At 42.1% G+C, this 11,885-nt stretch overlaps 1 protein-coding gene across 1 annotated transcript; it reads left to right on the top strand.

Annotated features, from left to right (window-relative positions):
* Positions 1-5,869: 5,869 nt before the first annotated feature.
* On the top strand, positions 5,870-11,766 carry ddx18 (DEAD (Asp-Glu-Ala-Asp) box polypeptide 18). Its single transcript, XM_063498629.1, has 14 exons — positions 5,870-6,025; positions 6,320-6,511; positions 6,595-6,750; positions 7,887-8,022; positions 8,105-8,205; positions 8,298-8,497; positions 8,587-8,701; positions 9,556-9,695; positions 9,881-10,042; positions 10,269-10,421; positions 10,563-10,676; positions 10,952-11,008; positions 11,093-11,270; positions 11,436-11,766. The coding sequence occupies exons 1-14, from the start codon at positions 5,893-5,895 to the stop codon at positions 11,579-11,581; spliced, it is 1,983 nt and encodes a 660-aa protein (XP_063354699.1). The 5' UTR covers positions 5,870-5,892; the 3' UTR covers positions 11,582-11,766.
* Positions 11,767-11,885: the final 119 nt, after the last annotated feature.

The following is an 11,885-nucleotide window of genomic DNA, read 5'->3' on the forward strand; positions in this document are numbered from 1 at the left end:
GTGTGCAACTGGACTGGAATGGCAACTCAGGTAACAGATGATGAGGACATGGATTTAGGAGATCGGAGGCCGGTTCATAGTGGGAAAGGGGCGAGGAGAGGGAGAAGAAGAAGAGAGGATGACAGTATGGTAGGAACTCAGGGCAGCTAACGAAGTTCGGAGGGGAATAGTTCGGATGATGGGAGTGTAATCCGGAAAACGATTGTCAGAGAAGAGCTTAAAATAATATTGAAATTTAGGCCGGAGGATGAAGGGGTACAACTTAGCCCGACTGTTTTGTCAAGAGAGCTGAAAAAGAGGTTTGGAGAGGTAACGTTAGCCAAAGTACTCAGAAATGGAAATTTGTTGATAATCGTTAAGATGGAAGAACAGAAAAATAAAGTGTTAAATACTGAGAACATCTGCAAAAAGACAGTGAGAGAGAGAAAGGTGTTGGGGGAGTCTAAAGTGGTGCGAGGGGTAATCACAGGCATTCCAATAGAGGAAGATTTAGAAAAAAAATAGATGCAGTATTTCTGGCAGTGATGTCAGCAGGATCAAAAGACTGATGAGAACGGTCAATGGGGAAAGAGTTGACAGTGTGACTGTAATGCTGGAATTCCAAGAACCAGTTCTTCCTGGGAGAGTTAAGATAGGGTGCATGAGTTTTCCAGTAAGGCCGTACATTCCCCCTCCCCTCAGGTGTTATAAATGCCAGAGGTATGGGCACGTCGTAGCGGTGTGCAAGGAGAAACAGAGGTGCCCAAAGTGTGGGGGTGAACACAGGTATGATGAATGTGACAGTGTAAAGGATAAATGTTGTAACTGTGATGGGCAACACAGGGTGACATACGGGGGATGTGCAGTTAGGAGGGCAGCTGTGGAAATAGAGCAAGTTAAAGCAGTACAAAACATAAGTTATGCAGAAGCGGTCAAGAAAATGAAAAAGGCAAAAGATGGGAAAGGACCGGATCAACAACTTTCAACAATTGACCGAAGACAGATTGATGAAACCCATCCAGCAATCACAGTGGAGAAGATGATTTTGTTCATTGCATATGCAATAAATTGTACAGACCAAGTTAAACACAAAACAGAGAAGATTAAAATAATTGTAAAAGGGGCAGAGAAATTTTGTGGTATAAAAGATATATCCTGGGAGCAAGTTCATAAGAGACTGGGGGAGATGCGAAGGCAGGAGGACCAGGAGAGAGGACAGTCTGATAGTTACACAGTGGAATGCTAGAAGTTTAATAACAAATGGGCAAGAATTTAAGGGATTTATCAAGAATCTTAGAAAGAAACTACATATTATCTGTATTCAGGAAACTTGGCTCAGACCAAATTTGGATTTTTTTATTACAGGGTATGAGAGTATTCGGAGGGATAGAAGGGAGGGTAGAGGGGGAGGGTGTGTTATCTTTATCAAACAAGGAGTTCAGTATAGAATGTTGGGAGAAGGTACACAGCTGGAGTATATTGTAGTTGAAACTTGGACACAAAATGGAAGCATAAAGGTAGTAAATTTTTATAACCCATGTAAAAGACTATCACTGGAAGTAATGGAAGAACTTGGGGAGCACTTAGGGGGGAAAGTAATTTGGTGTGGGGATTTCAATGCTCATAGCACATTGTGGGGAGATTACAATGATCGAAATGGAGCAGTAATTGAAGAATTAATGGAAGTTAAAAACTTGGTATGCCTAAATGATGGAAGCCGTACAAGGATCAATAGTAGGGATGGGACAGAATCATCAACTGATTTCACATTAGTGTCAGATTCTTTGGCGGGTGTTTGTTCATGGCAGCTAATTAAAGAGACAACGGTGGGAAGTGACCATTATCCGGTACAGACTGAGATAGACCTGGATATAGAGAGGTATGATACAGGGGGTGTGCACAAATGGTGTTTTGGATCTGTAGATTGGGAGACGTTTGAACGAGTTAGTGATCTGGAGATGCAGCAAATTGATATGAATGTTACTGTTGATGATCTAAATTCATCTGTGTGTGGTGCAATTCTGGTAGCAGCAAACCAGACTATAAAGCTGAAAGGAAGCAGAAACAGGAAGATTGTACCCCGGTGGACAAAGGAATGTGATACAGTAATTAGGTGCAGGAATAAAGCTTTTAGGATGTTAAAAAGAAATCAGAATTATCAGAATTTCGTTGAATATAAAAAATCACAAGCTATTGTGAGAAGAACCATTAAAACTGCAAAGAGGGACAGTTGGAGGAGCTTTTGTAATTCTGTGGGGAGAGAGACAGACATTGGTAAGGTGTGGTCAATTATCAGAAGGATGAATGGCATTACAAGTGAAAATTGGTATCCAGTATTAAGTGAAGGGGAAGTCACAGTGGTAAAAGAAGAAGACAAGGCAGATATGATGGCAAAAACTTTTGTTAAAATCCATAGCTCAAGTAATATTAGTAAAGAAGGTCAAAGGGGAAGAGACATTACACTAGCAGAGAACAAGGAGATGCTGCAGCAAGTTGACAACACAAATGATTCATTGAATATGCCATTTACAAAGACAGAATTGAACCGATCACTTAGGAAATTTAACCTTTCAGCACCTGTGAAGGATCAGATTTGTTACACAATGATAAGTCACTTGAGAGACTCAGCTAAGACATTTATTAGAACTGTATAATAGAGTTTGGGAGGGAGGGAAGTTGCCACAAAGCTGGAAACCAGGGAAGGATGATACAAAGCCAGGAAACTACAGACCAATAGCTTTAACATGCAACATCTGCAAAATAATGGAGAGAATGATAAATGAAAGATTAGTGTTCTATGTAGAAAAGAAAGGATATGAGGTCATGTTGGCCGACATGCGGCAGGTTGAAGACCCTGTGCTGCTTATGAGGCTCCGCAGAGACATCACAGACCTGGTGTTCAAGGCAGTGGAGGAGGACATGCGGAGGCGGTGCGTTCGAGCGCCATCCTCAGTGACGGGGAATGGCATGCAAAGCTGCTGCAATCCTCTGCAGCTGTATTCAAACATCTCCTGGAGCCAGAGGCTTCTGAGGAGGAGGAACAAAGGATATAGGACTGGAAGCAGGTCGCAGAGGCGGGAGGAGAATAGGAGGGTGTCCAGGAGTCAGTTAGCATCACCTGTCCATCCAGGGCAGTCAGCAGAGGGGTTGAGCGCAAACGGGCCTCAGGTTATTCTTCAGGTGTTTGAGATTAAAAAAGATGGGGAGACAGCTTTAGTAAAGATTGAAGATGAGCCTTTAGCCCTGGACTGACTTGAGCGTCTGTCGGGGCAAGGTGAGCAGGGTTTGGAGGGATGGAAGAGGAGGCTGTCATTTTTTTTCTAGTTTTTCTTTTATTTTTGGATCTTTCACCTCAGGGCCACCATAGCTAGAATTTAAACTAAAGACACACCTCTGCCTTTGCAAAGTAAATGTTTATAAGCCTGTAGCTGAACTTTTGGATGGTCTTCATTCAGAAAACTGAATAAGATGAGGAAATTAGCTCTCTTTGTTACCCAGCTAAAAGAAGAAAAAAAACTTGTCTGAATCTTGTTTGGATTTTCTGTTGTGAATAAAGAAACTCTTGTTTTCAGCTTTGTTGGCCCTTTTCTTTATGGATTGGTAAACTGTCCAGCTCTAAACACAGCTGTGATGGATTTATGAGGAAATATTTGCAGTTTCCCCCACTGTCCTGCAGATGGAAGCATGGAGACCCACTCCAGACCCCTTCCCAAAAATTAGAATATCATGGAAAAGTTTATTTCCATAATTCCATTCAAAACATTAAACTTTCATAGATTCAGAGCCCACAACTTAAATGATTTCAAGTAGTGTTTATTTGTACATAATTTGGGCTTCCAGCTCATAAAACCCACGAAAACGGGATTTCAAAAAATTAGAATGCTGTGAAGACATCACCATTAACGTCTCATTTTTTGCAGGGAAAAAAAAAATTAGGATCACATCAAATTAATCAAAATGTAGTATTTTTCAAATGAAATGTCAATCTTCAATACTTGGTTGGGAATCCCTTCGCCTTAATCACTGCCTCGATGCGCCGTGACATTGAGGCAATCAGTCTGTGGCCTTGCCTGGTAGTTATGGAAGCCCAGATTTCCTTGGTGCTTGCTGTCAGCTCTTCTTTGTTTTTGGGTCTGATGGACAACTTGTTCCTCTTCATACCCCAAAGATTCTCAGTGGGGTTTAGGTCCGGCGAGTTGGCTGGCCAGGCACTGTGATGGCATGGCAATCAAACCAGGTTTTAGTGCTTCTGGCGGTATGGGCAGGGGCCAGGTCCTGCTGGAAGATGAAATCTGCATCTCCATACAGATCATCAGCAGAAGGAATCATGAAGTCAGCTAAAACATTCGGGTAGACTCTTGTGGTGACCTTGGATTTAAGAAAGAGTTTACCAACACCTGCACTGGATATTGCACCCCAAATCATGACTGACTGTGGATATTTCACACTGAACCTCAAACAGCTTGGGTTCCTTTCCTCACCCGTCTTCCTCCAAACACTTGGACCTTGATTCCTGAATGAAAGGCACACTTTACTTTTTTTGGAAAAGAGGACCTTTGACCACTGGCCAACAGTCCAGTCCATCTTCTCCTTGGCCCAGTTGAGTCGCTTCCGACGTTGGCTCAGAAGTAGCTTTGAAGCTTTGACTCCTGGCTCATTCCACTCTTTCTGGATCTCTACCAGATTCTTGAATCTTCTGTCTGATAATCTGCTGAAGGCCACGGTCATCTCTTCTGCTGGTGCATCTTCTCCTGATACATTTTGCCCTTCCACTAGACTTTCCATTGATATGCTTTGACACGGCACTCTGTAAACAGCCAGCCTCCTTAGCCATGAACTTTTGCGGCTTACCCATCCTATGGCGGATCAATGATGCTCGTCTGGCCAGCTGTCAAGTCTGCAGTCTTCCCTATATTGAACCTAACTGAGACAATTGGGTCAAAGTGAAGCAATTTAATGACACCTGGGAAAACCTGTGCAGGTGCTTTCAGGTTAGTAGATGAGTTATGTGTGAAACTGTTTAAAACATTCATGCCCTGTAAAATTTGGGCTGATGTCTTCACAGTATTCTAATTTTTTGAAATCCTGTTTTTGTGGGTTTCATGAGTTGGAAGCATTATGTACAAATAAACAAATAAGCACTTGAAATCGTTTAAGTTGTGGGCCCTGACTCTATAATCTATGAAAGTTTATTGTTTTGAATGGAATTATGGAAATAACTAAACTCTTCCATGATATCCTAATTTTTTGGAAAAGGTCTGTAAGTCACAGCTCCTCCTGAACTAACAGGACTGCAAATTAAACCCCAAACTTATGCTTATGCTTTTTAAAAAGGCAAATTTCTACCTTAATCCTAAAACAGTATTTCAAGACTAATTTATTATTCCAGCATTTTCACCCTGCAAAATTAACATTAAAGAAATTTTATTTTTTTAATTTATTTATTTTTTCTTAATAGGGTCTCTTTAGTCATTTGTGCATACATTCATTTCCATCAATGTATGCAGACTTCCTGCCACAAAAGAATATATCTTATTTGTTTATTTAAAAATAAATAATAAAATCAATTAAAAATTGTAAAAAACTGAGAAAACGGGAAAAAAGGTTTTGGTGATTTATAAGTCAAGCTTCCTGGTAATGTGTTTTAGTACCCTAACTGTAGTGCCTTAAATGTTTCATATTATTTAATGATTATTACTCCACACTTCAGTGTTGATTATCTTTATTTCCCTTACATTATTTTTCCCGTGTTCAGGTGTCTTTTCTTTTAGGCATTATCTCGGTTGTTTTCACAGCACGCGGGGTCCTTTTTGATTTTCAGTCAGGCGCTGCGGGCCGCTGTCTGCCTCTGCTCCACTGAGGGGTCCTGAGCGTCACTCACATACACACGTGTGCGCCGTACTCTCGGTAACCATGGCGGACCTCCAGATGAAGCTTCTCCGAAAGAAGATCCAGAAGCGAAACGAGAAGGACAGAGAGCGCAAATTGCAGAAGAAGAAGCGGAAAGACGAAGTAACAGGAGAAGAAGAAGAAGAAGGAGAAGATGGTAAGTGTGTGATGGCTAGGTAAACTCTGATGTCGCAGGCTAAGCTAACAGGTAGCTCTCTTCCCTGGTCCGTTTCTAACTTTTTTTTACTCTTCTAAAGTTTAAATCTGAGTTTGGGTTCACTGTAGCTTCGCATGCAGGTATATTTTCTCTGCTACACAACTGCATGCGCATTTCGCCGCATATTAGCTCAAAAGATTAGCATACAAAACAATTTAGCTAGCACTGTGCTAACCAGGCTTCCAGAGTTTTCCTTTGGGGTTTATTAGCAACAAACTTTGATCATACTTCCAGTGAATCTGACGGTGAGCTCAAACGGCCTCCAGGAGGAGGAGGAGGAGGTACCCAGAGAGCCAAAGAAGAAACAGAAGAAGAAGAAGAATCAGGAGGAGGAAGAGGGACCAGTGGAAGGGACCAGCACAGAGGAAACTCAGATGAAGAAGAAAGCGAAAAGGAAGCAACTGGCTGAGGGTGCTGAACCTCCAGGTAAAAACAGAGCCCTTTATACGCGTAACACACTCAAGTTTACTTTGTTGGTGTTTCAATTAATGTCCGTGTTCTGATTGAAGCCGTGAAAAAGAGCAAAACTGCAAAAGAAGAAGAAGAAAAGGGGGAGGAGGACACGGAGGAGGCAGAAGTAGCAGATGACAATGGAGATGCAGCTGCTGACAAACCACAAGAGGAGGAGGAGGAAGATGAGCCTGAGCTGCCGTGTGGACTCACAGGTACTGAGTGAATCAGGTTAATTGCATGTGAGGAGGTTAACAGGAGAGGCCGGCTCCGCCGTGCTGCCTTCATGTGTTGCCCAGTCGCTGCTTCCATCGTGAGCCGGGTGTCAGCTGAGGCATACAGAAACTCTTAGGTGGTCTTTGTGGGCGGCGTCTTCAGTGACGCCTCTGACAGGAACGACTGTAAGGACACGCTGAATCAAACCGTATTTCTGCTCTGTTTGTAATACACACTGGACACTTAATTACACCTGTTCAGCTTGGGCTTGCTGATATGGAAGAAAAATTGTATCACAATTTTTACATCTTAGTCAATAACTATATCACAATATTATAATATAATAATAATATAATAATTCAAATCACTAAACCACTGTCAAGCTTAACGATTACTTTTTGCTCCTAAGTGAAGTTATGAGGTTACTCTTGACTTAAATATTATTTATTTTCTACTGGAAAATGATAAATGTACTGTAAATGTATTTTCAAATAAAATAAACAGTATTTATAAGAAACTAAAATCTTAATTCTGACCAGTCAAAAGCTTCAAGATTTACAGAAGAACACAAACGGAAGAGAAATTTTTTTTTTTCTTTGGTCAGTTTCAAGTGAATAATAGAGATATTAATTATTAAATGATAATAAAAAATAAAATCTACAAGGTCTTTTATTCGTACAGGGTAAAACAGCTTTAACTTGTTGGGAAACAATTTAAATCATTAGACGGTAAACATTGTATATTTGTAAATAAACAGATCAGCTCCTGGTGGAGATCCACTTCTGCCTTGTTCTGCATGTCCATCTGTTTTTTAAGGACTGAGCATAGATTCTGGATCAGACTATGTTAATCTAATGACCTCTGAGTCACTTTGCCTTGTAACATGGGGCACCGTAATGCTGGAAATTGCGCAGAATGTCACCAAATTGCTCCTGGATCACTGGAAGAAGTTGATCTTTGAGGGTGTTTTCAGTCTGGTCAGTAAGCAAAACCTCACAACTGCTTTTATCTTATGTCTTTTTATGATGACATTCAAGTATTGTACTAAATACATTCGTGGCAGAAGCACTATAAACCTGTGCATAATCAAACCATGATGTAATGTGAAAAATCCACAATTCTCTGTCTGTTTCAGGGGCGTTCGAGGACACATCCTTTGCCTCTCTCGCCAGTATAGTTAGCGAGAACACGCTGAAGGGAGTGAAGGGCATGGGCTTCGAGCACATGACCGAGATCCAGCACAAAAGCATCCGCCCTCTGCTGGAGGGAAGGTGGGTTGGTTGTCCATTTAGACTCTTGAGCTGCTCAGCCGAGGCGGCGGAATAACATGAAATCGTTTGCTCCACTCTGCAGGGATGTCCTGGCTGCGGCAAAGACGGGCAGCGGTAAAACTCTGGCCTTCCTCATTCCGTGCATCGAGCTCATCTACAAACTCAAGTTCATGCCCAGGAATGGTGAGCTGCCGTCTGAGTCTCCTCGTCTCCTGCTTAGCTTCATCCTCCTCTTTCTCACTCACTAACTCTGTAACTGCTCTCTTTCATCTCAGGCACCGGCGTCATCATCCTGTCTCCTACACGCGAGCTGGCCATGCAGACCTACGGCGTGCTGAAAGAGCTGATGACGCACCACGTGCACACTTACGGTCTGATCATGGGAGGGAGCAACCGCTCAGCCGAGGCCCAGAAGCTCGCCAACGGCGTCAACATCGTGGTGGCCACACCCGGACGCCTGCTGGACCACCTGCAGGTGAGCAGAAACAAAGTTCTCTGTTCTTCATTCTCATTTTTAATACTTTAAGAAGAACACCGTCTGAGTGGCTTGTTCCACGTCTACAGAACACGTCCGGCTTCATGTACAAGAACCTGCAGTGTCTGATTATCGACGAAGCCGACCGGATCCTGGAGGTGGGCTTCGAGGAGGAGCTGAAGCAGATCATCAAACTGCTGCCGAGTATGTATCAGTGGAAGTATCAATAAACCCAATAGTGAGAAATTTATGCACATTGATTTAGTTGATGGTTTGGCACAAAAAACTTTTAGTTCTTTGAAGAAGGGGTTTGATTTCCAAAGCAGCAATGTAAAACCAACTCATGAGCATTTTCTGTTCAGTCTAAACACATTTAAATCATGGACCTTAGTGACATCGAACACTCTGGAATCAGTCCAGTTAAAAAAGAAAAAATGTTTCAGGTAGAGCCAATAATGTGTCATCGTGACCCTTTGGTGTAACACCAATCGTGGTTTTGAGAGAGGTGCTGCTTCTTTTTACTCTGTGACTCTAAAAGAGGAAGTGAGCCACATGTAAATAAAGAGAAATGTGGGGTTTCCTGCTTTTGTATTTAAAAAACTGACCACTAACCTGTGACATGAAGCAGCTTCCTGTTTTATAAAGACAGAGATGATTAGTTCCTGTTCATTAATCAGTCAGCGAAAAAAATCCAAAATACCCATTTTCAAAACTGTCTTTTCTTTCTGCATGTCTTTTTGTATTATAAATGTTTTATTCTCATTTCTTTGATGTGCCTTGGCTTTCTCTGAAACAGTAAATGAGCTCTCCACTGCCCTAAACTCGTGCTTTTAGTTTAATTCATTTTAGCAAAAAGAATTCCGAACATCCTCGTAACCCTCAAACATCTGTCATTGGCTCTGAAGAGCTGAATAAACCTGACCAGTGTTACCAGGATTAGCTGATTTTGGATCAAATCCTAAATCTGAGTGTAAAATATCCTGAGAGTCCTTTAAACTCCATATGTTGTTAAACCCTCTCACTTACTCTGTTTATTTTCTCTCGTTGATGTTTCTCAGAGCGGAGGCAGACGATGCTGTTTTCAGCCACTCAGACAAGGAAGGTGGAGGACTTGGCTCGCATCTCCCTGAAAAAGGAGCCCCTGTATGTCGGGGTGGACGACAACAAAGACAAGGCCACAGTCGACGGCCTCGAGCAGGTACTCAGTCAAACTGTTGCATACAGGCCAAATCCAAAGAAAACCCAATTTTCCTTTCATCCTTCAGTATTTCATAAAATCACATCAGTTTTCCTAGATGGTCTCAAATGACAGGAACAGCCAGAACTCAGTCTTCCCTCTCGTTGCTGATGCAGTGATCTCTCTCTCTCTCTCTCGTGTTTCAGGGCTATGTGGTGTGTCCATCAGAGAAACGCTTCCTGCTGCTTTTCACCTTCCTGAAGAAGAACCGCAAGAAGAAGCTGATGGTCTTCTTCTCTTCCTGCATGTCTGTGAAATTCCACTATGAACTACTGAACTACATCGACCTGCCCGTCATGGCCATCCACGTAAGTTCTCCAGATGCAGCTTACATGAATCTTATCTAAATATACAAGTGGTCAAAAAAAAAGTTCTTTGGTTGTACCTGTGAAAAATAAGTTGGCTGATGTTAGAAGCAAATGGTTTTTCTTTTGTTTTATTTTATCCTTTGATATTTGAAGGGTGACGGTGAGCAGATGTTGACCTGCAGTTGCAGCTGTTCTGAGCGTTCCTTTGCTTTGTTTCATTTCGCAGGGCAAACAAAAGCAGACCAAACGTACCACCACCTTCTTCCAGTTCTGCAACGCTGACTCTGGCATCCTGCTGTGCACAGACGTGGCAGCTCGAGGGCTGGACATCCCCGAGGTGGACTGGATCGTGCAGTACGACCCTCCAGATGACCCCAAGGTCAATACGTTTTTTTTGTTGTTGTTGTTGTTGTTTTTTTTTTTATTGCATATGCAGTATTAGTTTGTCATGTTTATTTATTGAGTTGGACTAAAAATTCCCAGAACAGGACTAATTTTGAGGTTGATTTTACTCCCACAGGAGTACATCCACAGGGTGGGCCGAACCGCCAGAGGTATCGATGGCCGAGGCCACGCGCTCCTCATCCTGCGGCCAGAAGAACTCGGCTTCCTGCGGTTCCTCAAACAGGCCAAGGTGAGCTTATCACCTGCCTGGTCATTTCAGTTGGTAACACACATACAGACTTTTAAGCAGGATTTGCCTTTAAATTTTACATCACATATACTTTTACAGTCTCAGTTGAAGGCTTTGTATCTAAATCCTCCCACTGTGGGATTTGCCATGTCCTATTTTTTTAATGGAAAAAATAGGACATGGCAATGAAAAGATGTTAATAGACACTGATTGTCCCTTTTTTGTGTTGATTAGTTTTCTTTAAAGTCTGCATTCACATGCTTTATCTCATCTAGGTCCCACTGAGTGAGTTTGAATTTTCCTGGAGTAAAATCTCCGACATCCAGTCTCAGGTGAGAATTAACGTGCATTTTACACTCAGCAGTGCCTCAGATATCAAACGCAGTTTTGTGACTTGAACTCGTGTCCTCCCTCAGCTGGAGAAACTGATCGAAAAGAACTACTACCTCCACAAGTCCGCTCAGGAGGCCTACAAGTCCTACGTGAGGGCTTACGATTCCCACTCGCTCAAACAGATCTATAACATCAACACCCTGAACCTCCCTATGGTGGCGCTCTCATTTGGATTCAAAGTTCCTCCATATGTTGATCTCAGTATCCTTTGCTGCTTGCTTTTATTCATTATGCTTGAAAACATCTGAATTTTACAGAATTGCATGTTCAGGTAAAAGGTTGTAGCTCTCCAATAGAGAGAGGATCTTTTTTTTTTTTTTTTTAAAGAAAAAAAGTTGTTCTCCTTAATTCAATTTTTCTCTTCAGACGTGCACAGCAGTAAAGGAGCGAAGCTGCAGAAGCGAGGTGGCGGCGGTGGTTTTGGATACCAGAAGTCCAAAAACGTGCAGAAATCGAAAATCTTCAAACACGTGAATAAAGGAAAGAGCGACCGGAGGCAGTTCTCCCGCTGAGCCTCGGATCCTCCCCCTCCTACTTTAATCCCATGAACTTCCTGCTTCAGAGCAGTCGGACTAACCCTTCTCCCGTTTATCCAGTTTTCATGCTGAAACATTGTTTAAAGATATTTTTGTAAATGTTCACATCTATTTCCTGTATTGGCTATCAATTGTCCTCTTTCTTTCTTGTACTTGCAGCAAATTAAACCTCTAACAGATTAGTGTGTTTTATTCATATTGTTCTTATTGTTAGCGCAAAACAGCACCCAGCTGAGGGTTGATTAACCCAAACATCACAGAAAGACAGATGAACTGAAAT

The sequence above is a fragment of the Pelmatolapia mariae genome, linkage group LG16_19 (assembly GCF_036321145.2).
Source record: "Pelmatolapia mariae isolate MD_Pm_ZW linkage group LG16_19, Pm_UMD_F_2, whole genome shotgun sequence".
NCBI lineage: Eukaryota > Metazoa > Chordata > Actinopteri > Cichliformes > Cichlidae > Pelmatolapia > Pelmatolapia mariae.

Excerpts from the sequence above, each read along its gene's own strand:
- ddx18 (XM_063498629.1), top strand. The coding sequence starts at position 5,893 with ATGGCGGACCTCCAGATGAAGCTTCTCCGAAAGAAGATCCAGAAGCGA. Across the intron at positions 8,702-9,555 it reads GATCATCAAACTGCTGCCGA|AGCGGAGGCAGACGATGCTG; the intron begins GTATGTATCAGT and ends GATGTTTCTCAG. Across the intron at positions 10,422-10,562 it reads ACCCTCCAGATGACCCCAAG|GAGTACATCCACAGGGTGGG; the intron begins GTCAATACGTTT and ends TTACTCCCACAG.